The sequence below is a fragment of the Mauremys mutica genome, chromosome 13, assembly GCF_020497125.1.
Source record: "Mauremys mutica isolate MM-2020 ecotype Southern chromosome 13, ASM2049712v1, whole genome shotgun sequence".
NCBI classification, from domain to species: domain Eukaryota; kingdom Metazoa; phylum Chordata; order Testudines; family Geoemydidae; genus Mauremys; species Mauremys mutica.
In genome coordinates this window covers 5,829,080-5,854,711 of record NC_059084.1, presented here as the reverse complement: position 1 = coordinate 5,854,711, position 25,632 = coordinate 5,829,080, and the positions used below count along the sequence as shown (strand labels likewise).

Sequence of the window (25,632 nt, the reverse complement as noted above, 5' to 3'; positions counted from 1 at the left end):
AAACTTAGTTTGGAAAGGAGACAGGTGAGGAAGTTATAGAAAATAATGAATAGGAAAGAAAAGGCCAGTTATGCAATTCCGATTTACCTTCTCCCCTAACATAGGAACAAAAGGGTGCTGAATACAATTAAAAGAGAAAAAATTAAAACCACTAACAAATATTATTTTAACACGTGTATTAACCTGTGGAGCTTACTGCTGCAGGATGTTAGTGAGGTTAAAAGAAAAATGCTTCTCTGATTGAGAATAGCATCTGCAGTTACAGTTACACAGGCTAATATAAAATCACAAAGGGCTATCAATCCTCAGACTTCAGGGTCTGAACAGAATCTTGGCTGAGACCAAGTAGAGATTCTTCTGCATGGCCCAACTAGGTGCAGTCTGGGGATTTTAATTTTTCCTCTGAAGCATACAACATATGCCACTAGCAGAGACAGGAGACCAGATTAGCCAGATTCTTGGGATGACATCCTGGCTCCACTGGACTCATTGGCACTGGGGCCAAGATTTCACGCTTGGTCTCTTCCAGGAAAGCACTCCTGCGTTGTTTTCCTTGCTGATGATATTTGAAGTGGAATGGAGGACGGGAGGTTACATTCCTTCTCACTGCACAAGGTTAGGCCTCAAAGCAGGAGGAAATAAGGTCTGAATTGTGAAAACGTGATGTTGGTGATTAGATTTAGTTGGCAGCTTGTGGATGGAGCACTTTGGAGATCCTACATGCACAGAAAAGCTCAGATGAGTGACAGGAAGGAGATAAAGTGGAAATAACAGTAAAGCTGGGCACTTAATCCTCTTAGCTGGCACCTTATCTACTTAAATATCCTTTACTGGATTTTGTGCCAGGGAAAAGTTAACTTGTTTCTAGCCCTTAGATTGAAAGGTGCGGCAGATACAGGAATACCATCCTTAGACAGTTCTGGGTGTCTAACAACTGTCTTGTTATATTTAAAATGTTAGTGATCTGCAAGAAGTGTTTAGATCCAACAGTATTTCCTTCTTAACATATATAGGTCATAAACTAAGTTGGGTGGGGTGAAAGGTTAAAAACATTCGGTTTGAAACTCAACCTGAAATTACTGCCAAGTAGAAGTGGTAGGATACTGAAATGCAATTAACTAGGTTGAGCTGGATGGAAAATGAGGAACATTTGTCTCAAAAATTGTCATCAGCATTTCCCCCTCGCCCGTTTTTCACTGGAAAATCTGTTTATGCTAAAACTTTCCAGCAGCTCTAGTTGACCGCTAGCATGCAAAAACATCGGTCGCATACATTATTCAGCGAGCTCTAGGGCAGAGAGATCTGGGATCCAATGAGGCGTACCCTACTTTAGGTGATTCCTCCGTTCCAGTACCTGCTGCCAATCATGCTAATGGCATCCTCTGTATCTTGCAGTGATGGTTAGAAACAGGTATCAAATATTATGCCTGTGCTCTTTAATTATATTGGGCCAAATCTTGAAGCTTTCCTTATTCATGCAAAACTCCACCTGAAGTCAATGAGTAAAGACTATGGCAGGGGTCGGCAACCTCTGGCACGTGGCTTGCCAGGGCAAGCACCCTGGTGGGCCGGGCCAGTTTGTTTATCTGCCGCATCGGCAGGTTCGACCGATCGCGGCTCCCACTGGCCGCGAACCACGGCCAATGGGAGATGTGATCAGCCAAACCTGACGATGCAGCAGGTAAACAAACTGGCCCGGCCTGCCAGGGTGCTTTTCCTAGCGAGCCGCATGCCAGAGGCTGCCAACCTCTGAACTATGGGATTGAGTCCATAGAATATAATCAGTTATTGCATACAACAGGTTCTGGCAAGAATGGCTAACGGGAGTGCTGGGAAGTATTTGGAGCTGTTGAGGTACAAAGCGATTGCATGGCATGGAGGGCCAGTGGACGTAGGCAATGCTCCATTTCTCCTAACTCCATGGCCTGGGAGAGTTCTGAGGGTGTCTGGCTGAACATGCTCTGGTTTTTGGTACAGGGGCTGAAAGAAAGGCAGAGCCAGGCGTGGGCTTCAGTCATGGGACATGCAGTGGCAAGGGAACAGAACATAAAGTGTTAAAATTGGGTCTACATTGTTATTTCAGCTCCTGGATTCTGGAAACAGGCGGAGGAAAGAGAGGCATAAAACAGTCCCCTTTTCCCATGTATCCTGGACACTCATTTGCCAAAAACTCAGAAGACATCAGCCTGTGACAATACATTTCTGAGGGCAAATTTGACACACCTCAAACTTCATCTGCTGCCAGCACAACCCCCTTAAACACTATCCATACACATAGCTACAAAATATAGTCACGGTATACTGCGAAGAAGGAAAATCTGATTTAAGGCCCAGCATTACATATATGTATGACACACAGAGACATGTTCCACAGCACAGAACAAGCACGTACAACCCACTATGCTGGTTTTAATGGCGCTCAGCTCCTTGTTGGTTACAGGCATACATAGTGCGCGCACTCTCACGTACATGTAAAGCATGGGAATGGCATGATGGCAGTGATACAGACCTGGGTGATGGCTCAGGCTGCTGCTCTTTCCTTTAAACAGAAGCAATAGTACATTATCAGTGGTGTCAGGTAGGAAGGATGCTGCTGCATTCACTGTTAAAACATAACGCAAGGACAGTACCAAACAGTACAACTAAGTGAGGTGGATAGAAGGGAGGGCATGGAGCACTTACTCCTGGGGCTTCCGGACTGGAGAGAACATAGCCGCAGACTCACACCACCTTGGGAGGAGACACACGAGACGTATAGGGTCAAAAAGTCACAAAACCCACCTCTTTGTGCACACAGATTCCTATGGAGCCCCGCGGTTACACCACTCGCATGAGCAATGCGGGACAGCGAATGGTCACGCTCCTTTGAAAATTTGGCCCCCCGAGTTTGTTTCTGAACAACTCCCCAGGACTTTCACAGACCTTTCATAAACTTTTCTTTCAGCTCTTGGGCATAGAACTGACTGTGATGGGGTGTAGCCGGCATTTGCTGCCCCCTACCAGAGGCCCCGCCCAACCTTTGCACACCCCTCTCTACAAAGTGGTCCTTTTGGAAATGACAAAAAGTGACTTTGGACCTCCAGGAATTATCTACAGAGATCTCCCAGGGTCAGCTGACGGTGGAACCAATGAGACTTGGTCCTCCTGCAGCTAGAAGGGCTAGGAGCAGACAGAAGCCAATCAGGGCTCAGCAAGTAAGATAAAAAGAATTGGCTGCTTCTTTCAAGGACCAGTTCTGGGTGAAGCTGTGACAGGGAAGGCAGGCTCTCTCTCTCTCTTAAACTTAAGAAACCTGGCCTATCAGGGACCTAGCTCTAACACCATTTTGCCTCACTCAACAAAGAGCCAGAACACCAGATTGCTCTGGGGAAGTTCTGCTGCAAATCCAGGGACAGATTTCCTAAAACGCTAGTGGAAATACAAATGCAGATCTCCTGGGCCTGGCTCTACTCAGCAGTGACCATTTTAGGTAGTTAAAAAGTGGTACTGATGAGCTCTGAAGAGAGTCCCATCTAAATTCCTCTGAGCAGAAGGAGAGCAGCCATGATACAAGGCCAGGGGGAGCATAACACAGATGCCATTTACAAGCAAGCCAGGAGCCATGCCCAATCATAGGATTAAATATACAAATTGTAAAGTCCTTTAATCAGGCATGTTAAGCTCCTGATGCTTTAGCAAATTTTCTGAAACATGAGAGAACTCCAGAGGTCTTGAAAAGCCCCAACCCCCTTCACCACTTTGCTCAGTCTGGCCAGGTAGCCAAAGAAGGAACCACTCTTAGTAAGTGCAGTATTGTACCTTCCAGGGACCCCTCCTCTGTAGGGGATCACAGTCCACTGGGGTAGGGAGCCTTGTTTAAAAAAAAATTACAAGGGGACCCCCCCAAAACTCACTCTGAAGATATAAATTGCAGTGGGACAGTACTTCCAGGTGTGGTCATTTCTAATTTATCATAGAGGGCCTATCAAAAATGAGTTGGATGCTTCTGATTTACATTGATTAATATCCATTGGCTAGTGTTTTTCACCTGGCTAGTTAAGGAAAGAAAAATAAATCCGCAAATAGCGTCCAAGCTTTGTGGCTGGGGGAAGACAGACCCCAGTGAACGTCCCTTCCATTTCTGGGTTACTAATTCAACCTTCCTGGTTCTGAGGGAGCAGCAGAGGTGAGGGATTTATTGGGCTGCAGAAAGAGCAGCATGCTAAGTAAGGACTCTGACTCCAGGCTGGGCTTGGCACTCCTCTCACACCAGTGAAAATTGGGTGTAACTACACCCAAGTCAGTGGAGTTATCCTGGTGTATGTGAGAGGCGAATCAGGCCCTGTATCTCTTACCTACATCAACTACAGGAATCAACGCCAGGCTTTACCTCGTGACATATTTCTTTCTGTTGTCAGCTGAACACCCAGACAATGTTTAATAGAAGATGATGTAGGAAAGGGTCTAGCAAAGGAATTTACAAGCATCACCTGGGGAGAGGGATGGGAGCCGAGGCACCATGTAACCCGTTATATGGCAGCATCCAGGTACACAGAATTCTCCAGGGCTGTGCACACACCAAGGAAGGAAGGAAGGAAGGAAGGAAGGAAATTGGATTGCCAGCTGGGTGTTTTCTGAGCTCTCCCAGCTCTGTTGCTAACCTGAAAGTCAGTCCCGATTTGCTCTTCAGGTTCCTGAGGAGTTCCAACTGGTTCAGAGGCGGGATGAGTCTAAAGTGAGAAAATGAGAAACGGTGACGTTCAGGCAGAGACAACATCACAACTTCCTGTCGCGGGAACTTCCCCACCCACCTACTTTCAACCAACCTGAGCTTCGTGTCGGGGGTTGCAAACACTGGGCGGCTTGGGGAGAACGAACGGGGATTGGACCTCTAAGGGCACTTTTCAAAGTGCCCAAAGGTAGGTGCAGGAGAGTGAGAGAAAGAGAGAGAAATTTTGTCGGCGTTCTTGTATCTCTAAACTCTCCGAAGTTGAGCAGTGGCCAGTGTTCCTATACAGTACTGTTACGTTTGGCAAGGCAGGTGTTTATAGCATGTTGTTTAGCAGTTGGTCCTACTTTGTTAGAGGTTCCATGCAGGCCCCAGAGACTACGGCTGGCAGAACTCAAAGTACAGTGTTGTGTGGTCCTGTTGCCAGGGGGCAGAACTCCAGAAATTGGGGGTATCCTGGAGGAAGAGGCAGAACCTTACAATGTGAGGGGAGACAGGCTCCCAGAGGCTGCGAGTATCCAAGGAAACTGGCAGCGGTTTTGAAAACTTTAAACAAATGCTCGGTCCAGCTTTGAATTTGGTTGAATGTTTGATTCATACTTCATGTGTCCAGTCCCGGTGAAGACAAAAGAAATGTATGATACGCCTTGTATCTTAGAGTAGAACTGAGGTTTCCTCCTCACCTGTGATCTGAAACTTACCGAACAAGAGACTGACCCTACCACCCTGATCATCCATTGGTTCATGAAAAATTCTGCCTCTCTGGCTTTATCTTTCTAACAACATAAAACCCACTGAGTTGCAATGGCATGGCAGGTATTAACAGTGCTGCCCACACTTATGTCAGGTGGCAGAAGCGTCGGAGAGACGTTTATGTAACGGGCAGAAAGAGTGCTACTGTGAGTTCATGAAACCTGTGGGGATCTGAGGATGGCTCTATAAATGTTTTACGTTGATATTCACAGTCGAGTTCTCAACTGTGAGAGAAGCAGACTGGAAATGTCGGGAGACGGGATTCGTCTCCGTAAAAGACACACTTGGCTGGAAAGAGCAGCATCCACTCAAGCATCTGCTCAGGGACTCTGTGTTCAGGGTCAGGGACTGATGGGATTAATCCAGATGCTTATTGAGACTTTATTTGCACAACCCTGGTGTGTCCTTGTCAATATCTGAAACTGCTCCTTCCAGCATGTCTTCCTGGAGGTCAAGAAATCAGCACAGATAACCCTCTGTCCTGCCTGTGACAAGTCTCAAAATATTTATACTCTTGTCTGAAATAAATGGGCCCAGATCCTAGCTAGCTAAGCCTGGAATGGGTGTAAGAGCTTGTCTTCACTATCACGCTACACTGGTGCAGCTGCGCTGACAAAGCGCGTCTGGTGAAGACGCCCTATGTCGCTGGGTGAGCGCTCTCCTGTCGACACAATTACTCCACCTCAATGAGAGGCGGAAGCTCTGTTGGCAGCAGCGCATCACACCCCTGAACGACGTGGTTACCTTGGCTTAGGTGGTAGTGTAGACAAGCCCTAGCTAGCCAGACCCTTAGCAGCTCTTGGCATTCAAAGGCAGCACAGCAAGGAATTTATACTTTCAAAGGAGAGTCACCCACTCTGGACTGCTGCCCCCTTCTCAACATATACAGCACCTCCTACATGGCAGCTGTCTGGGTTCCTTACAAATGTACCACTCGCAGCATGTAGAGGAGGGCAGTTCCTAACATCAGAACATCAGTGCAGTTAGCAACTAAGGAGGGCAGAGCATCGAAGCAAGCTTCACCTTCCCCCACCATGTTCTCTCGGATGGCCACTTCTGTGACACATCCAGATTCCTGGCAAAAAGAGCAGGAACCGTGAGGTGTCTCCTGCATGGGCATGATATGGCCCAGCAGTTCAGATCTAAAACTGGGCTCGACACTTCAAGTAAAGGAGATTCTGCATTAGCTGTCAGCAGCTGCAGGACTGATGTCTACTCATTACAGGGCAAGAAGCATTACAGCACTTAGATGTTCCACATGGATTGGATGCACCTGTCCTTCCCAGATAAGCTATCACACTGGTCATAGACACTGGTCCACGTTTCTTATGCACCTGCTCAGACAACCTTGGAACAAAGCAGGGCATAATTATGGACAGGGTTCTTCAGCAGGTTTAAATTATAAGGGCAGCATTTTCAGTGGTCTTACTTGACTGAACACATGATTACAAGAGCATGTGTGCTGCATGTACAAAACTCACATTTAAAAGCACAACGATCTACTCAGTGAATGTAACAGTTGGGTTATTGTGTGCACAAAATGGAGGTGATCACAAAGTTTCTAAAGAGGTTGACATAAAAATAGGGGCTCAAAATTTGGCCTGGCTTCCTTTACAGAGCTGCACAGCCACATTCCTCTTACATCTCTCAGCCAGTTTTTTTTTCCCACCTAAAGCAGCGGTTCTCAAACTGGGGCTGCCGCTTGTTCAGGGAAAGCCCCTGGCGGGCCGGGCCGGTGTGTTTACCTGCCGGGTCTGCAGGTTCGGCTGATTGCGGCTCCCACTGGCCACAGTTCGCTGCTCCGGGCTAATGGGGGCTGCGGTAAGCGGCGCGGGACAAGGGATTTGCTGGCTGCCACTCGATGCTCAACTGCTGGCCAGGACGCGGACGCATTTAGATGTCCCCGCGGGTGCCATGGCGTCCGTGGGCACCAGGTTGGGGACCCTTGACCCCGGGGGTCAGGCGGGCTTGTACTCGGGCTGCTAGGCCATGCTACTGCCAGAGCTGCAAAGTCCCACATTGCTATTTTTAGTGCACAGCTCAAGCTGAGCTAGAGTGGGTCTGTCCACCCAGGTTGGGAGGCACGCGCCCAGCTGCAGTACAGAGGTCCCCTGAATGTGCTCAAGTGGAAGAGAATTGTGTGTAATAAAAGGTAATAATTGGAAATATACCAATCTTCTAGAACTGGAAGGGACCTTGAAAGGTCATCAAGTCCAGCCCCCTGCCTTCACTAGCAGGACCAATTTTTGCCCCAGATCCCTAAGTGGCCTCCTCAAGGATTGAATTCACAACCCTGGGTTTAACAGGCCAATGCTCAAACCACTGAGCTATCCCTCCCCCTTCAGCTATCCCTCTGAAGTAGGGTGTTGTGTTTTGTGCTAGGACATGGAAAAGAACCTGAGATTGTGGTGTTTGACATTTTCTCTCTCTTATCCCAACATTCGTTTCACTTGCTTGAAGGCTGCATGTTTAAAGACCAGCAAGGCAAGAGGATGCACGCACCAAGGTACACTACTACACAGAGCTCATGGTACCCAACATAGCAACTGTTAGAACGGCTGCTCACTGCACAGGCTCCATGGGTTTGTACTTGTGGCTCCAGAGTGAATCGTCTCATCTTTCTCATCAAACTGGCCACCCTGCTCTTGTTGATATATCACAAGAAACACAACACTAACATCAGGCATTCCCTAACCCCAGCAAAAGAGCACAAAATTACTGTTGCTGGAAGCACAAATATTCAAGCATAACAGAGCCAGGACCATAGGGTTCTCATGCCTCAAAGCCCTCCACAAAAAAAAAATGCAATACCATCGCAAAACACAACACGGGGAAGAGAGCTGGACAAGGCAGTGCGCACGCACGCACACACACACACATACACAGAACTGATAGTCATTATTTCATAATGCAGCCCCAGGGAGTGAGAAAGACTGAGCAACAGAGAGATGAGAAGAAGTGGATGTCAGAGCTGGGTGGACAGCATGGTACCGTGAGAGGCCCAAGATGCAGCAAGTCCTGTCTCTGAGAGGAACCCACACTTGCAATGAACCCTCCTTTGCATTGTGGTTTTGTCTTTATGGGACAGAGAATGATATACACAAAATTGATAATGAGGAACCCCCTCTTACAGCTTTTACTCACACAATCAGTCCCATTGACTTCAATGGAATTACTCGTGCGAGTAAGGCTTTCAGAATTGGGTGCTATGAGCCGGATCTTTGTTGGTGTCTCTAGAGCTATGCTGATTTACACCAGCTGAGGATCTGGCATTGTATACACATGAATTTTCAGCTGCAGTCCCTGATTTTTGCATGCCCATGTTTGCGTATGCAACTGATTCTGCTTGCAAAAATGCATAGACTCATTCTGCACTGAAATATGGGTACTCTGGGCACTGTTGTCAGGGTAGGCAAAAGTGCACATGCAAAGTTGAAGGCCAATTTGAGGCTGGCGGAAGTTTGGGCCCAGTAACTTGCATAGGGTTTTCTTATTTAAATTCCACTTAGTCTCTGCAAAATTGTTATGTACTGTAGCTATTGGGGCCTGATCCTTATTCCAATGAAGTCAATAGCCTATGTGGCATTCAGGACAGAAATAACCAGGCAGTTGGTTTGTAATTGTAGAGTAGTAAGTCTGTACACAAATGGCTAAAATATAACAATTGAGGTGAAGTATGTGTCCTGTAAAATAAACTATTTTCTGAAGTATGACTCTGTGGCTCTGACCTGAACAGCTCTTCATAAATTTTCCAACTTTGGGAAGATTGTAAATACCTTTATTTTATGGACTGCAAACAGGAGGCCAGTTTTTTGTCTCAACTATACGAGAGTAAAGGCCTGATTTTCAAACCGAGCTTCCATTCCATGCCGCAGTGAAGTATATCTACAACTCTGTACCTGCAGTTCATTGTTGCTTTTTTCCTGTAAATTAACTGCAGGGACAAAAATGTGACTGCAGTTCACTGTGGCTGTAAAATGTGCAACTGCAAAAACTCAGACTGGGTTTGGAAAAACAGGCCTTCAATCAGATTGACATCAATGGAGTTTATGTAGATTTACACTGTCGTAACAGAGAACAGAATCAGGCCTGCAATTTTGAAATGCAAAGCAGCAAATAGGTGATCACTGTTCTCCTTCTTAAAATAAGTATTTACTTTCCTTTGGGATTTCTTCATGTTTAACATATCCCTGTGATTTGAAAATCCACTTTTAGTAGCCGCTGAGATCATATTTATTCATAATAAATCTTTTACATGTATCATATATAGATCCTTTCAACCTGAACGACCCCAAAAGGTTAGACTCACTGAATGAATTATTTATTGCAAACAGTTCGCTCAGCTCTAGCTCTGACTCAGAGGGGAAAGCGCCACCTACTGAATTGCCAATAACTCTTATAAACCTTGTTGAGGTTAAACTGCCCTTTCAAAAGCCAGCACAGGCTGTCAGGTGCGGTCAAAACCAGTCATTTCGGTTTAACATATCTTCATTGGTAGCTAGCGGCCACAGCTGCTACAGCAAAGCGTGGATTGGGATAAGAGAGCGTTGGAGAGGAAAAGTTGAGAGATGAAAATAAGAAAAAAGGCTGGGAAAAGGGCAGAAAAGAACAGGGAGTTTTCTTGCTAACTGTCCTATGAATTTGAAGATGCTCATAACCTGAGCTAAGAAAACCAAGTTCATTGAGAAACCTCCTGTTCTCCTTCCTGACATTGCCACTTAGATGTACAGTTTCCCAACTCTTGTGCAAACCACCAGCTAGACTGTTGATGAAGATGCATGGAATTAGCCTACAGACAGCTGAGCAGGGAGGCTGATTTTTGAGCTTTTTTTTAAAAACAACAACAACAACAAAATCCGGGGGTTTGGTTGTATTACAGGCTTAGCGTGTTACGGTCCCAGACGAAGGAGGAGTGACATAACACATGGTTTCAGATTCACATGCAATTCATACCTGGAGGCACCATAGGTTTGCGTTTGCGAGCTTTTCAAGTGTTTTCACCAAAGAAAACAAAAGGGGTCAGAGAAAGAAAAACAGCAAAAGGGGTGGAGAGAGGGAGAAAAGAAACAGAAGAAAGAAAATTAGCATGTGAGCTACCTGTATTTCAATAAGCAGGTGTACTGTGAATCAGGCTTATGGGTGGCTGGCAAATCTGAATTGGCTCCGGCATTCCCAACCTCAGTAGGACTGCAAATTGCTGCATATCCGTATCACCTTCAATAATGGCTAGTCTAGCGTTTGCTCAGAAAGCAAAAGTGGGCAAAAGAGATTGAGGCAAAAATGTAGAAACCTCCAACCTTTTGCAGACATTCCCTGGGGGAATTGTTACACTCTGTCAGCAAAAAGTTGGGGCCTCTTCCTGGAATCACATGATCTCCTCACTCTGAAATGCTGACTAATGAGGTACCTCTCCAGAAGCATAGCTCCTGGGTTCAGTGTATCCGAGAATGAGGTTCAGAGGACCTACACTAATTCCATACCATAAGCATATCTCTAGCAGCCATTGATTTATACTCTCTGAATGCCAATACACAGGGAGAGCATTCCCATCAGGGATAATAATGCAGTCGAGAGCTGGGTATCGTTATAACTGGTGGTGATGGACACAGTCCTTTTAAACAAATCTGGTTACAAATTTACACAAAAGTTTCTGACGTCTGGGTGTATAAGCATGTACATGCATAAATGCCCATTACAATGTGCTTTTCTATGGAGACTCAATATTGGCATGTATCCATATGTTTCACACGTGGTACTGACATGCTTTGAGTGTAAGGGTTCAATTGTAGATTTTCTTAGGGAATAAAATATCCTCCCAAAAGAAGTGGGCCTAACTCGACTGCAGTAGGTCACTGCAATGAGAAATCTGCTGTTCCCCCAAGGCGTACGTAATCATTTTCCAGTATGAAACAATCCATTCTTTGTGGGAGCAACATCGAGAAGACATGTAAACCCGTGTCACAGGGCTCCTGCTGACAGCTACTTCTTGAGGAATAAGCAGTACAATGTGAGCAAAAGATGTGTCAATGCCAACCTACCTGCTTTGTGCCAAGGTACCAGTCACCACAACTTACTTGCCACGCGGAGGAAATACCCACTTCCCCATACCCACTTCCAAAACAGACTTATGCATCCGCTAGATTAGAGCAGAGGTAACCCACAGCAGGGCTGTCCTGTGTCATTTCAGGCCATGTGCCATGCCACAAGTGACTTACATTTTTATTTCATTCGCCAGTTTGAAATAACATATGAATTCCTTAGGGAAGTGTGTAGAAGAGGGCAGAATAGACACTGTGCCTTTGTGTGTGATGAAAGCTACAGCCAGAATATAAAGTTAACCCCCCGTCCCTTTTTTTTAAGGAGGAAAAAAAACAATTTGTACTGAGCTTAGCCTAACAGATTTCAAGGGATATTGACATGGGAGGTGATACATTATAGAGTGAACCCCATACATTAAATCATTCACTGTGGAAGGCTACTGATGTTTCTGTGCAGCATCCAGGAGAATTTCAGAGGATGTACCACATCGGATGAGTGACACTGACACCCAGTGTTCAATTTGTAATGAAAGAGGTGCCAGGGCACAAGCAATTTTGTTAACTTTAATAACTGATGTGGCCAGAGGCACCGTGGGGCTCTGAACTGCCCAGCCCAGAGGTGCCCGGGGGCTATTAACTGTCAGGCCCAGCAGTGCTGGGGCTACGAACTGCCAGGCCCAGAGGTACTGGGGAGGGGGAGGCTACGAACTGCCAGGCCCAGAGGTGCTGGGGCTCTGAACTGCCAGGCCCAGAGGTGCCAGGGGGCTATTAACTGTCAGGCCCAGCAGTGCTGGGGCTACGAACTGCCAGGCCCAGAGGTGCTGGGGCTCTGAACTGCCAGGCCCAGAGGTGCCAGGGGGCTATTAACTGTCAGGCCCAGCAGTGCTGGGGCTACGAACTGCCAGGCCCAGAGGTGCTGGGGAGGGGGAGGCTACGAACTGCCAGGCCCAGAGGTGCTGGGGGGGGGGGGAGGCTACGAACTGCCAGGCCCAGAACTGCCAGGCCCAGAGGTGCTGGGGCTCTGAACTGCCAGGCCCAGAGGTGCCAGGGCTCATCCCTGGCACAAATGAAGCTTTGCTGGCACGGTGTTTTATCCAGCGTGTCGGGCACATTATGCAGCAGCACTCTGGTGGTTCATTTATATCATGGTAATTTTGGTTAAATGGCACACCTTTGAACGTGTCAATTTAGCAGCTATAATAAGAGGATCTCTGATGGTTTACAAACATTTATTAATACTGCCGACACCCATCTGAGGCCAGGTTTATAATCCCCATTTACAGTCGGAGATTTTGTTATGAAGAAGTTACAGTAAATGACTTTTCCAAGATCGCACCACAAGCCAGGGATAGCGCTGAGAACAGAACTCTGCTGTCCTGGCTCCCAGTCCCATGTCTATAACCTCCCAATCATACATATTCCCCTGGATATGGTGTTATGTGGGACTTCATAGTAATGACAGTATTGCTACATTTAGAAACTGTAGTACAATCGAAACCTGTTAAGCATTAACAAGGTGCAAACCAAATCCCTAGACTTGCAGACCTGCCATTTGGGGAAGTTCATCAGATCTTGTTCCACATTCAGATCTGGCTCCAAACTATGTGGCTTAGGCCATATGTAACATATTGGTAGGACATGGTTTTCTTTTGACCTTTTGAGTGACATTCACTGTACCTGCACATAGCACAATAATCAGGGTTGATGCAGGTGAAATTAGGTGGGAGAGGAAAGTGAATTGGAGACAAAATCTACGCTCCCCATCGCAGGGAAAATGCATTGGGCTTCAGCCCCAGAGATTCAATAATGGCCACCATTTGTGAGGGGTGTGATAGCCAGTGAACCCGCGTATTCAAATGTCCCCAACCCTTAGTCACCTCCAGCTCCATCTCTGGGCCAGCCTGTGCAGGACTAGTGGTGACACCTCCTCCAGGGATCACAGCTCATGCAGCTGTCCCTCAAACGGTGCTTAATTGACTTGCATCAACCCCCCACCCCCACCCACCATGAGTAACTCTCATCCCTGAGGGGGGTTTATTTAAGATGGCTCTACTCTTTCATAGGCTAAATTTCAATTCAATGCATCCAAAAGGTCTTCATTTAACAGACCAGAGTAGCGTTCCACCTGAATTTCAGCTTATGGTCCACGTGATGCAACGATTTTAACAGGTCAATTGCTTCAGCAAGTAGTCATTGGAAAGGGTTTCACTGTATGTCCGGCTCTGACCATAGGCTTATTCTTTCAAACAGCCTCCAGGCCTGATCCACAGCCCACCGAAACCAAGGGCTGTGCTGCCACGGATCACAACGGACTTTGGATCAGATCCAATGCCCTCACCCTCGCTGAGAGCTGACTTCAGCAGGAATTATTTACCCTCAATTAAAGGCAAGGAGACGGGAGGGAGAGACTCAATGAATGAGTGCAATGCTATTGGGAAACAGGTTGTTTAAATAAAACACTGAAGGCGGTTCATAAATGTCTTCAGCTAAAAGAAATAAACATAGGGAATGAATCCGGTGCAAAACTTGCTGACCATAATAGTAACGTGAGTTCCAGTGGACTTTGAAAATGGATCAACAGACTGGCTGCAGGGTTTCTGACAGGCCCACCCACCCTAGGAAACATATTCGGATTGTCTGCTAGGATTCCAACATGCACCAATAATCGGGGTGAAGAGAAACAGATTTAGATTTCTAATAGGCAGTTCTACTGTCTGACAGTTCCTCCCCGGGGTAACAGACCTCCCGTTCCAATACTGTACCATGTTATTCTCTAGTGGGGTAAATAAGAAATCCGTGAGCTGTCTCAATGCCCAACAGTGAGAATGACAAGACAACGGCTGGCACCATCAATCAATTCCTACTGTGAAACTAACCCAGTTGATTCATTCAGCATCACAGACCGTCCTGTGTAGCTCCAGGTAAGCACATTAAAATGACAGGGATGCACAATGCTGCCTGGTCAGGCAGTGCACGTTAAGCCTTGGATGTGTAAAATGACACTCAGTTTTATTTTTGGCATCAAGGGAAATCCGTAAAAAAAACCCACATCTTGGCGTTGCCATATTGTGGAGCCTGCCTGTGGGGGCGGGGGAGCACGGTCTGTTTCGCCACGTGCAGAGGACAGAGCAGGACTGCTGAAAAGGATCCTTATTTTTGTGAGCTTCTCTTCAGGGCATCATGCCTCACCCTGGGGATTTCCTAGGATTTTCCTAGGGAATTTCAGTGCATCTGCAAGTCCCATCCTGAAGGGAATGCCACTCTCCAGCTATCCCCACTCTAGTATTAGCAAGAGGTCATTCCATTGAAACCATGCCAAACTGACATGGATGCCATTCAGATGTGGTCGCTGCCCTGTGGCCAAGCAAATCAGATTTATTTCTTGCAGCTCTTCAGTCTTTCCCAGGTGTGTGGAGCTACTCATGGTGGGAGGGAGGGGCAGTGCACCTGGAAATCTGAATTTTCCCCCTTTGGGAGAAATTGCAAGTGACGTGTGTTGCGGGGAGAGGGATCTGGCCCATTTGCTGCCTGGCCATGGGGCAGGGCTGTTGCTGGCTTTCTGGGGACTGAGGATCAGCTGGGGGCTGCATAGAAGATGGCTGGTGGGCAGGTGCTGAGAGCTGTATGGGAAGTGACAGCGTCTGGGGATTGTGAGGGGAAGGATGGGGGCTGAGGGCTGTTTGGAGGGTGGGGGGGGTAGGGGAGAGGGCTGTGTGGGGACTGGCTGGTGGGTGAGGAGTGGGCTGGGCGCTGTGTGGGGTTCGGGCCTGGATTAGAGGTGAGGCCTGAGAGCTGTCTGAGGAGCGGCTGGGGACAGATGGAGGCTGGGAGTTGCCTGGAGAGTGAGGGGGGTAGGTGGGGGCTGGCTGGGAGAGCATGGTGACACTCCTTAAGCCCTTCCCTTTCAGTCCCTGCCGATTGCCTCCTCCTCCTCCTGGATAGCAGGCACCACAGCCCCTCCCAACTGCCAGGAGAAGCATCTGCAGCCCTGCCTGCTGTGTATGGGGACCCAGACGGGTCGTGTGACAGCACGATGGCACTGCCAGCTGGGCTCTTGGCAACCCTAGACTGCCCCCCTACCCAGGGTGAGCTGCAGGGTCAGTTCAGGCTGCAGGCAGAGCTGTTACCTACACAAGCAGTTTCTCCTATAGGTCTGATACCGGCAAAGCTGGGAAGTCAAACTTATCCGCAGGCCTCTGATAGGATGGGTCAAGCCTCAGGTCTTAAATAAGCTGTATACCCCCCCGGCGTCAGAGCTATGGAAGATGCCTGGGCATCCAAACCAGTTGTCTGGAAACAAACTTTTCTGCTGCTCTCCTCTTGAAGATGCAGGAGAACTCACTGGGGCTGCGGCAGTCCTGCCTACTGACATGTCTCTGCTATCAGTCTGAGAGACGCGGTTATCCGACGTCACAAAGGCAAGCATGGGTTTCAGGCTGGGAGCAGTGTGTCCCCGGTGTCATGACTGTCAGGAAGTGTCCACTTGCAGGGAAGGCTGCAGTGACTGTTCTTTTCATCAACATCAATCCTGGGTTGCCATTTTGGATTTCCCTCCTATTGCAAGCAATTACCCGGTCTCAATATTTGGAGACACAGAAGGGGAGGCTTTGCCTCATTCAAGGCCCCAGAGAGAGACGTGCGCTCTGTTTAATTTCTGACTGAGAACCATGGCAATAAAAATTAACGTGGCTGCCCCAGGCCCTCATCCTCTCTTTACCCCACCAGTCTAGGTGGAATCAGAGGAGGCTGCCAGACCCTGTGAATGCCAATCACGACTCAAGGAAGCAGTAAACTAAGTGCTGCACTGTGGGAGAATGTCAGGACCAGTCAAGAGATGGGAGCAGAGGTTTGCTGAAAGGCAGAAGACCCGTTAGAATCTGGTTACAACGACATGACAAGGCAACTCAGAACTAAGATCTGCATGGCAAGGCAAAGGACGCATTTACCTACTTTCCAAGGCTGCTCTGGTGGAAGTCTTCACACTGCCGTAGCAATTGTCACAACACAATGCAACTACCAATGGATACAGAAAAATAAAGGTGAAAACGACAACACACACACAAAAGAAAATTAATATCATGGATATTAAAATAAAGCAAAAAATAAATACAAAAGAACCCCAAAAAGAAACTTAAAATTACACCAGCTCTTGCAAGCTTTTCAAATCAAATTTAAAAAAATGTATTTAATTAATATAAAAAATGAATGGGCTGGATGGAGTCGTTGGCACCGTGAAACAGGAACCTGTAAGAAGGGGTTTAAAGCAGGTACCTGTACATGGGAACGGTGACTGTCCGTTCATAGTACTGCCAGGTAGAGTGCAGGTCAGTTCGAGAGAGGTTGGTGGCATAGAACCTCCAAGCAGCCTGTGGAGGAGAAGGGAGCTGTACGTGTGAGTGAAAAACAGCTATACCTGTCCTTCCCACCCCAGCCCTCCAATCCACAGCAAGAGAAATATGATCAGCAGATTCATCAGAGGACCAGAGTGCTAGCCAGCTGCTAATGGAAGGGTTCTTCGGTCGATTCAGACCAGTATTTTTAAAAGAGATGACCAGGCGATGAGCCTGTGAAAATATACAGTAATGATTTGTACTGCTGCTCAGTAAACAGTTTAAAATTGAAGCTGTATCCCTGGCTCATGGCACCCACCTCTGAAAATGCTGCCCTCGCTCTGTGGCTGGTTACGTTAAAAACAAAATAAAACAACCAACCAAGTCTTAGAACCTGATGGTTAGAAGTACTGGTGCTTACAACCCCAGCTGAGTCAAGGGGAGCTGCGGGTGCTCAGCATCTCTGGAAATCGGACCCTTCAAGACTCTCAGAGAACACCATCCTGCTAGTCAATTTCCATTCAGCTGGGACACACATCAAAGTTTTTGAGTGAAAGGATTGCATGGCTCACAAGTAGCTCAGTCTAGTAGCTGAAGAGCCTTTCCGCTCCCTAAACCCACCGAGTCAGTCTGTCACAGATCCACTCTTTGAGTCTGATTTGATCTTAAATTGGTGCATCTCCATCGACTCCAACAGTGCTGTTACACCGGATTTATGAGAGTCTGACTGAGATCTGAATCAGACCCTCTGCCCTGAACTGGCAGCTCTCACTGGGTTCCTGCTCTGCTGGGTTTTATCTATTAAAGAACAGGGTCTCTCTGTTGACTGGAAGACCTGACAGTCTATGGCTTTACTGCTGCAATAGCAGACTATTACTTAGATTACAATAGTGCCTTATGCACAGACATCTGTTTCCATCAAAAAATGTTCCCAACTGCAGCATCACATTCACAGAAATTTTCTCTTTGCATAAAACCAATTTGGGGAAAACAGGCTGAATTAATGAATTGTCTGCATCATGTATTAACTAAATCAGCTTGGATTTTGTCGTTTCTCCCCCCAGACTGGCTGACAGCATCTGCTGTCATCCTGTGGATGATTTCCTTGCATTTATTTTCAGGCCTGCTGTCTAGCACCTTTTGAGCTGCCTCAAAATGCCACCTTCCCTCCTCCTCCAGAGAGTCTCAAAGAATAATGAATTGGAAACGATTCGTCTGAGACAGTTTAATATAAAGTTTCCTTTGCTTGAGTCCCAGATGTTGGTCCCTTGGGTTCATTTCCCTCCTGTAATGTTCTTAAAACGTGTCACTTGCACTGTTTCATGCCTTAGCGGTATTCTTCAGTGCAAGAATAAAAGGTACGGCTACACTGCAAATCTCCCCCTCCCCCGGCACCAGTGAGAGACAGAGTCTGGGTCAACTGATTTGAGCTCACAAGGTTTGCACAACAGGGCTAAAAATAGCAGTGTAGACGTTTGAGCTCAGGGTTGCTGGGTTTCACAGCCCAGGCTCCAGCCCAAGCCAGAACGTCTACACTGCTATTTTAAGCCCTGCAGCCTGAGCCCTCAGAGCCCCTCAGTTGACCCGAGCTCGGAGACTTGCTGCCATGGGTCTATTTTCGCAGTGTAGATGGACTCTATGTGTCGATTCCTAGGAGGCTGGTTAGACTGAGGGTTAGGATCTGTTCCACAGCTCAAGGAAGTCCATGGGAAGACTCCCATCGATTGTGATGGGTATTAAGCAAGGCCCACAATGAAGAAGACCTTATAAGGAGAGAGAAGTGCACCTGCAACTCTTTACTTTGCACTAGGATGACTTTCAAATACTCTAACTAGAAACAGCATCCGTACCTGGAGGAGGCAAAGTGGCTTTTTTTTTTTACACTGGTCTTTCTACACTGGAGACGTGGGGCTAGACCATCAGCTGAGCTGAGCAGGGGTGAAGAAGCCACCTTTCTGTTCCCCAATTCTGGACTGGCTGGGGGCCAAAATGACCCCATAGGGACCACTGCACCAGCTGACGCCCAGGCAGAGCTCTGGTCACCTCACCCCAGCCATGGCACGACCCTTCCCCACTCCCTACGTGTAGGTGATGTGGAGCCTCTTTGCCAGCAGGAATCTTCGGCTGTCCCATTAAGGGAGGTTTCTGCCTGAGGCTGTGGAAAGCAGCCAGAGCAGGGACCGAGGACCTGACCAGTCGAGTCAACTGTGGGTGAGGCCAGGAGTGGAATGAATGTGCCAGTCTCAGCTTAGCCCATAGCAGACACATAGTCACTTCCCCCAGGGCGCGATTTCCAGGCTCCGGGAGGGCAGATGGAGATGCAGTGACAGAGCTAAGCAGAGAGAACATGAGCAGCACCTGCCTGCATGGTGCCTTGTCTGGCCGCCCAGGAATCCTCTCAATTCTATGAGTGTAAAAAGATCTCCCTTCATTCAAGACAATTAATCAGAAGCAATTCTGCTGAAACCGTCCAGATAGACGTGGCTCCTTTGTGTCATTTCATTCCTAGCCAGGTATTGTTACCGATACCTAAATGTAACAGACAAAAAACCCAGCCACCCTGGACTGTCATCTCTGGGTCGCAATGTCTGCTGAGACAGAGCAGCTGCTGGCATCACGCAGCACATCTCTGTCGTCAGGATCGGGGCACTGTTTGCTAACCTGAATCAGGCCCGCTGCAGGGTTTCGCCTCTTCTCAAAGTGCTTTTGCCGATGCTGTTCTTGAACCTTCAGGGCAAAGCCAGAACCTAAAATGCCCTGGAAGAAAGAACGAGACCATTTAGAGTAATCTATGCGTTAGCCCTGCTCTAAAAGGTTGAGTTTGCGATAGCCCTACCCTGACAGCTCGCTCTCTCCTCTGACGTGTTCTCTTCTCATTTTCTGTCCCATTGAGATCATGGCGTACTCCCCCTCTCCCTAAGCTAACAATTTCCACCCACCATAAAATGCTATGACTGTGTGACATGGAGTCTGGGGGTAAATGCTTTACTTCTCTCAGGTGTTGCAATAAAGTGTAAACTGTTCACCCAGTGCTGCAGCTCCATCAAGAAAAAAAGCAGTTTTCTGCAATGAACTCCCAAACGTGTGCAAAAATGATTGTGGTAGCTTAATAAAATCTCCCCAGTGGACAAGGGGCGAGAAATGGCACTATCACTGGATTGTGACTATCTGGGGACAAAAACAAGGCCAATGGTTTCAGTTGCCCAAATATTCGTATTTATTTTGCAGCACACAATCCAGAATTTTTATCCTGTCCTATCATTCCCACCATGACCCTTATTCATTCATATCTAAGGAAGCCAGTGAGTGCACACAGTATGAACATACAACTGTGTCTCTCTCGTGTTGTCCTCTGTATTGATTCAAAGAAGTATGTGTAGCCAGAATACAGAGATGCACGGAACATATTATTCTATTGTTACTTGGCTGTTTTTCTGTGATCAGTTCCAGTCCACACAGATGTAAGCCCAAACAGTCTTCAGTATTATGTGGTTGTTTTCGTGTTCCATGAAATGCCATGTTCGGTGGCAGGAAACAAAAAACAAAACCACAGGCCCAAACTTTCAAAAATGTGCAGCCCCCACCCCTGGGACCAGGTTTTCAAGAGAGCTCAGCACATTTTTTAAAAAAACGTGCAGTTCGTGGGAGCTGGGAGCTTTTGGAAAGTCCGGCTCTGACGGAGGAGTCCAAATGGGAACTGAGGTTCTTGGAAAATCTGGCTCCAGTTATGGGTGCTGGGCACTTGAAAGCTAATCTGAAGGGCTTCAGTGCAACTAATGGGAAAGTGCTCACCAATGCTCAGTCAAACCCTTTGTGTTTCTCTCTCATAAATAAGGATTAATTAAAAAAACTCCTTTCGTGCATAAGCCTTGGAACAGACCCTTTGCTGCTGTAAACCAATGTGGCTACACTGATTTACACCAGCTTAGAATCCGGCCCTATGTATCTTATATATGCAAAAGACGGAGCTGTTCTAATCTTTTAGTTAAAAAGACTAAATCCTGAGAGGCACCAAGCAGACACGATGCTCACTGCAGTCCCTGGCCATCTCAGGGGTCCTGCCCCTCTTAGTCAGTGTTGCCAACTCTCATGATTTTATCACAAGTCTCACAATATTTGATGTTTTTCCTTAAAACCCCAGCTCCTGGATTCATGTGATTATGTGTGAGTCTCAGCTTTTATTCAAAACAAAAATAAGTGTCACCCTCATGATTGCACAGAAAAGCTCAAAAATGTAAACCCTAAAAGTTAAAAAACCAGAAAGTAAATCAAAATGAATCCCAAAATGTGTCCTTCCCCCCGCCCTCCCAATCTCATGACTCCATAAGGCAGCCTCGGGACCTTCTGGGCCCTGACTCGTGAATTTTGAACACTGGGTGCTGGCAGTACTGGGATTTGGCCACTGAGCTGAAATCCTTTTCCTGCAATAAGTAATTAAATGTCTGCAAAGTTAACAACATCATCAAAAAAATTGGAGAGAGCCGTACAAGCGAGATGGCAGCCTCGGTGAATGTAAGCTGGACTGTCTAGAGAAAAGCTCGTGTTCTGCTTTCCCGGTAATGTTTGGGTGCTTACTTACAGCAGGGAGGGCAAAAAAGGAGACCCCGATGAGGGTGAAAGTTGCAGCCAGGAGACGCCCATTCCAGGTCTGTGGATACTTGTCCCCATAGCCAATGGTGGTGAGTGTAATCTGAGGAAAGAGAGAGTCAAAGCCTGTTCACTCCAGTGCCTTTTGGCTGGCCCCGTATTGAAAACTGAAACAACAGCTGAATGCAATTCTCTCTTCAGCATAACCTCCCCCTTCCCTGGTTATTCTTATGCCAGCTGCCAGGATTCTATCCTGTAGGGTACTTCACTGGCATATTCATCACAGTGGCTATTTCTATAGAAATACATATGTACAGAGGGGTGTTGGAGCCCCATAGAGAAGTTTACAGGATCTTTTCTGTTCTCTAGAGCGATGGAGCCACACTGCTGAGTACTTACAGAGGCAGTGCAAAGCTCCTCTGCTTGCTATAGCTGTGCACAATGGAAACTGGTTTACAAGAATTGAAAAACTGGTTGAAAGAATTGGGTCTGTTTAGTCTAGAGAATAGAAGGCTCAGTGGGGACAGAACAGTCTTCAAATATGTAAACAGGGACAGTGATCAATTGTTCTCCAGGTCCGTCGAGGGAAGGAGAAGAATTAATCAGCTTTGCAGCCAGGGAGACTTAGGTTAGATATTAGGAAAAACTTTCTAACTATAAACTCTGGGTTAGGTTACTTAGCTGGTGGCGGAATCCCCACCCCTGGAGGTGTTTAAGAACAGGTTAGACAAATATCTGTCAGGGATGATCTAGATATACTTAATCCTGCCTCAGTGTGTGTGCTGGACCCCATGGCCCCTCGAGGTTCCCTTCCAGCCCAGCATTTCTACGATTCACTCACAGCAGTGCCACAAATTCTTTCTTTCTTGTGCCTACGTATCTGCCCTTAGCACGATGGCTGCCACCAGCAGCAGCCACAGAAACAACCAGCTACAATCAACAAGGTACTGCCACAGACACTCTGCCTACAGGGGGGGAACAGCATCTTGCCAAGGCAACTTCAGAGGTGTTCTAGCCATCTGCCTCGGCACGTACAGCATCCCCATCACCCGAGTATCTCAGCCCCTCCCAAAGATCTGTGGATGTATCCTCAGGCACCCCATGTATTGCTATCCCCATTTCACAGTGGGGGAAGCTGAGGCTCAGAAGACCAGATTTAATCTTTCCTTGGTGCCACTACCAGGAGGCAGCTTGTATCTCTCCTACTATGGGGCTGCCCTACTGCCATTGGCACAGGATCACCCCAGCCATGCCTCTCCCATCCCACTCTCTCCCTTCATTCTCTGGACCACCCCAGCCCGTCCCAGACCACCTCTGCGGTAGGAGGGAGGGGTTCCACACGGGTGCTTGGGGAGTTTACACCAGTCCTAGAGCCCCTTTCTACCAGCTTATCTTGCCTATGTTCACCCAGGGAATCTGTGGCACAGCTAGGCACTCAACCCAGAACCTCTGATTGCCAGTCCAGTGCGATAGCCACCAGGCCATCCTTCCTGCATGCTGTGCGGAGGGGTACGAGTTTTACTTCCGTCCCTCAGAATGGGCAGCTTTTCTCATTAAACAGGCGTATACACATCATTGCCTTCTGGGGAGAAGGCTTATGCGTTTTACTCCAAAGCATCCATGTAGGAGATGGAATGGCTCCTTCAGGACTGAGAACAATAACCCAGTCTTCCCCAAACTCACATCAAGCATTTCAGCTGTGGCTCTTTCAGATGAGGCAGTGTTATTTCCATGCATAAGGGTCTGAAACTGTTTATTCCTAATCTTTCCAAAAGTGCCTATTAACTGGCTTCCCTTCCAATTTCCAAGCACAGTACCCTGAAGGTACGAATTACTGCTGCTTAATACAGCCTGATTCACAACTGTGAATATATTACAGAGTATATTGCTATAATATTCCAAGCAGGGTTTGGGATGTTGGCAGGTATGTGTGTTGTGGGAGATTTGCACAGATACCCTTGAACTCCAGAATGCAGGAGAAGAGACCGGTATAGCTTTACTTCCAAGTGTCTGCTGGCAAAGGATGGAGAAACTTAGGCTTGTAGCCTCCAGCAATGGAGGCTTGTAGCCTCCAGCCCAGAGCAGGATCACAGCAGGCTACAACCCTCCTTCCCCAGGTGGTCCAGCACAGCCCACAAAGTGGGTGGAGCAAGCCAGGATGGGGTGAAGCAGGCAGGGATGCGGTGATTCAGAACATCTTCCAGGCAGCCTCTGCAAACAGCACTCCTATGTATCCCTCTCCAGAATTGAAACTGCCCCACCTCTTTAACTGCTTCGGGCACAGCTGCCTCTGAGGGTTCAAACTGCACCCCAGCCCTGCACCAATAGGGTTAATTAAACCTACTGCACATTAATTTAAAACAAACTCATTTTTAGATGAAGAAAAATATAATCAGTGGCTTTCCCTAAAGCATTTTATAGACATAAGCACTATAAACTCTTTCCATTAGATGCCATTTAGACAAAATATTTAGCAAAAAGCATCTTAATGATTGTTCTATATTGAAACACATCTTGGAAAGAGTTTTATTCTACATTCACTGAGATGTTACTACACAGATTTCAGCAGGGAGTTATCTAGGCCGGAGCCACTAAGTGCAGATCCAGAAAAGGATCTAAACATTCCCAAAATATGGGGGTGCTTGGAGTGTGAATTCAGACCTACCTCTTTGTTGTTATTTATTTGTACTGAAGTAGTGCCCACAGGTCAGATCCCATTGTGCTAGGCACTGTATAAATCTATAACAAAGAGACAACCCCTGCCCTGAAGAGCTCATAGTCTAAGGAATATGTGATCAATCACTCCTCCATTAAAGAAAGTGTTGCTACAGACATAAAAACAAATACAATCCTGTAAGGAAGGATTGAACTTAGGTACAAACTCGTCTTAGGTCGTTCTTCTGCCCTGTACCATTCACCGTCAGTTCCAGGGCCACTGATCAGTATTTCAGGACCATGGTCAGTGACCAGAACAGTGGAAGGTCAGATTTGTTCTTACCCAGAGACAGGTCTAATTTGCAAAATTTGGAACTTTGGTGAAATCCTGACCCCACCGACATCAATGACGAAACTCCCATTGATTTCTATGAGGCTAGCAGATCACCCCTGGATTTCAACCCCTCTGTGGCCGTCTGCTCCCTGACTTCCAGCAATCAGGGAGTTACATCGTTATTTAGACCTCACACAAAGTGAAATATTGAAGCAAGGCTGGGAGTGACAGCTTGATAAGGCTCTCAGAGGAATACCAGAAGCTGTACGAACAGTTATTTGATAGTATAACTGTTCCAAATTTTCAATGGAAATTTTCATTGCAATTTTGAATATCAGTGAAAATTTTAATGTAGGTATTAAAATATTCAGTGAAGTGTTTGCAATATTTTCCCCATTTTTGAGCAACTCTGTTTGACAGATAAAAAGGATAACTCCAAATCTAGTTGTCTTGGAGGGGAGGGAAGGGCAGTAAACTTGGCTTTGAATTTTTCTCATTGTTTTCTAGTTACTTCAAACCACGCTTTGTTTTCCTAACTGTAACCAATGTGCTTGAAAACCTTGATGGGCAATTTACTAACAACAGTCTTCCCATTGTTGAATTAGCTGATTCCTCCCAAAGCTTGGAGCTGTTAAGATCTCGGATTTTGGTTCAGGGCCCATCTCTAGGTTTTAACAAGCTTTGTCTTGAAGCCGAGACTGGCTTCCAGAAGTGTTGGAGCAGGAGAACAATAGACAAAGTAGATTAGAACCTCGTTAATTCTCCCTTTGTTAATCTGCTAATCCAATAATTCACACACTCACACACACAAAGAAAAACTAAACAACAGCAGTGTCCTCTCTGCACTTGTCAGCAAAGATTTAATAGCAGAGCGACTTCATGACTGAAAGCATTCTATTATTAAGACCTCATTACTTTTTACAAAATATGCTCCAGTGCATTTAACAGCACATTATGATGTATTATTATGAATAATTAAAGTAAATAGCACTTGTCAAAATACATGATCAAAATGCATTTAGAAATTCAGTATCTCTGTTAGATATGGCTCAACTGTTCTGGTGCAACCAAGTCCCTGGAGTTGTAATATCCCAGTGGGAGGTCCTGGGAGCATTGTGCCTCTGGTATTCCCAGTGACCCCACAGAGTGCAAGTGCTGTACCAACCTTGAAAGCCATGGTCCAGACTCCTTTGAAAAGACTGGAATGAGGAGCATTTCCTCCAGGAA

The 25,632-nt window shown here is 46.9% G+C and overlaps 1 protein-coding gene across 10 annotated transcripts in view; it reads right to left on the bottom strand.

Moving 5' to 3' along the window:
- The window catches only part of KCNQ2 (potassium voltage-gated channel subfamily Q member 2), a 124,425-nt gene that overhangs the window by 39,160 nt on the left and 59,633 nt on the right, over positions 1-25,632 (bottom strand). For 4 of the 10 annotated variants that reach the window (XM_044985316.1, XM_044985324.1, XM_044985323.1 and 1 more), the window contains exons 6-11: positions 21,409-21,519; positions 19,491-19,586; positions 16,771-16,865; positions 10,415-10,444; positions 4,641-4,709; positions 2,510-2,539 (exon numbers count right to left, since the gene is read on the bottom strand). In XM_044985316.1, coding sequence (XP_044841251.1) covers positions 2,510-2,539; positions 4,641-4,709; positions 10,415-10,444; positions 16,771-16,865; positions 19,491-19,586; positions 21,409-21,519 — 431 coding nt within the window. Of the gene's footprint in view, positions 1-2,509; positions 2,540-2,682; positions 2,731-4,640; positions 4,710-10,414; positions 10,445-16,770; positions 16,866-19,490; positions 19,587-21,408; positions 21,520-25,632 lie in introns of all 10 variants that reach the window. The other 6 variants (XM_044985314.1, XM_044985315.1, XM_044985318.1 and 3 more) reach the window with 3 other exon arrangements.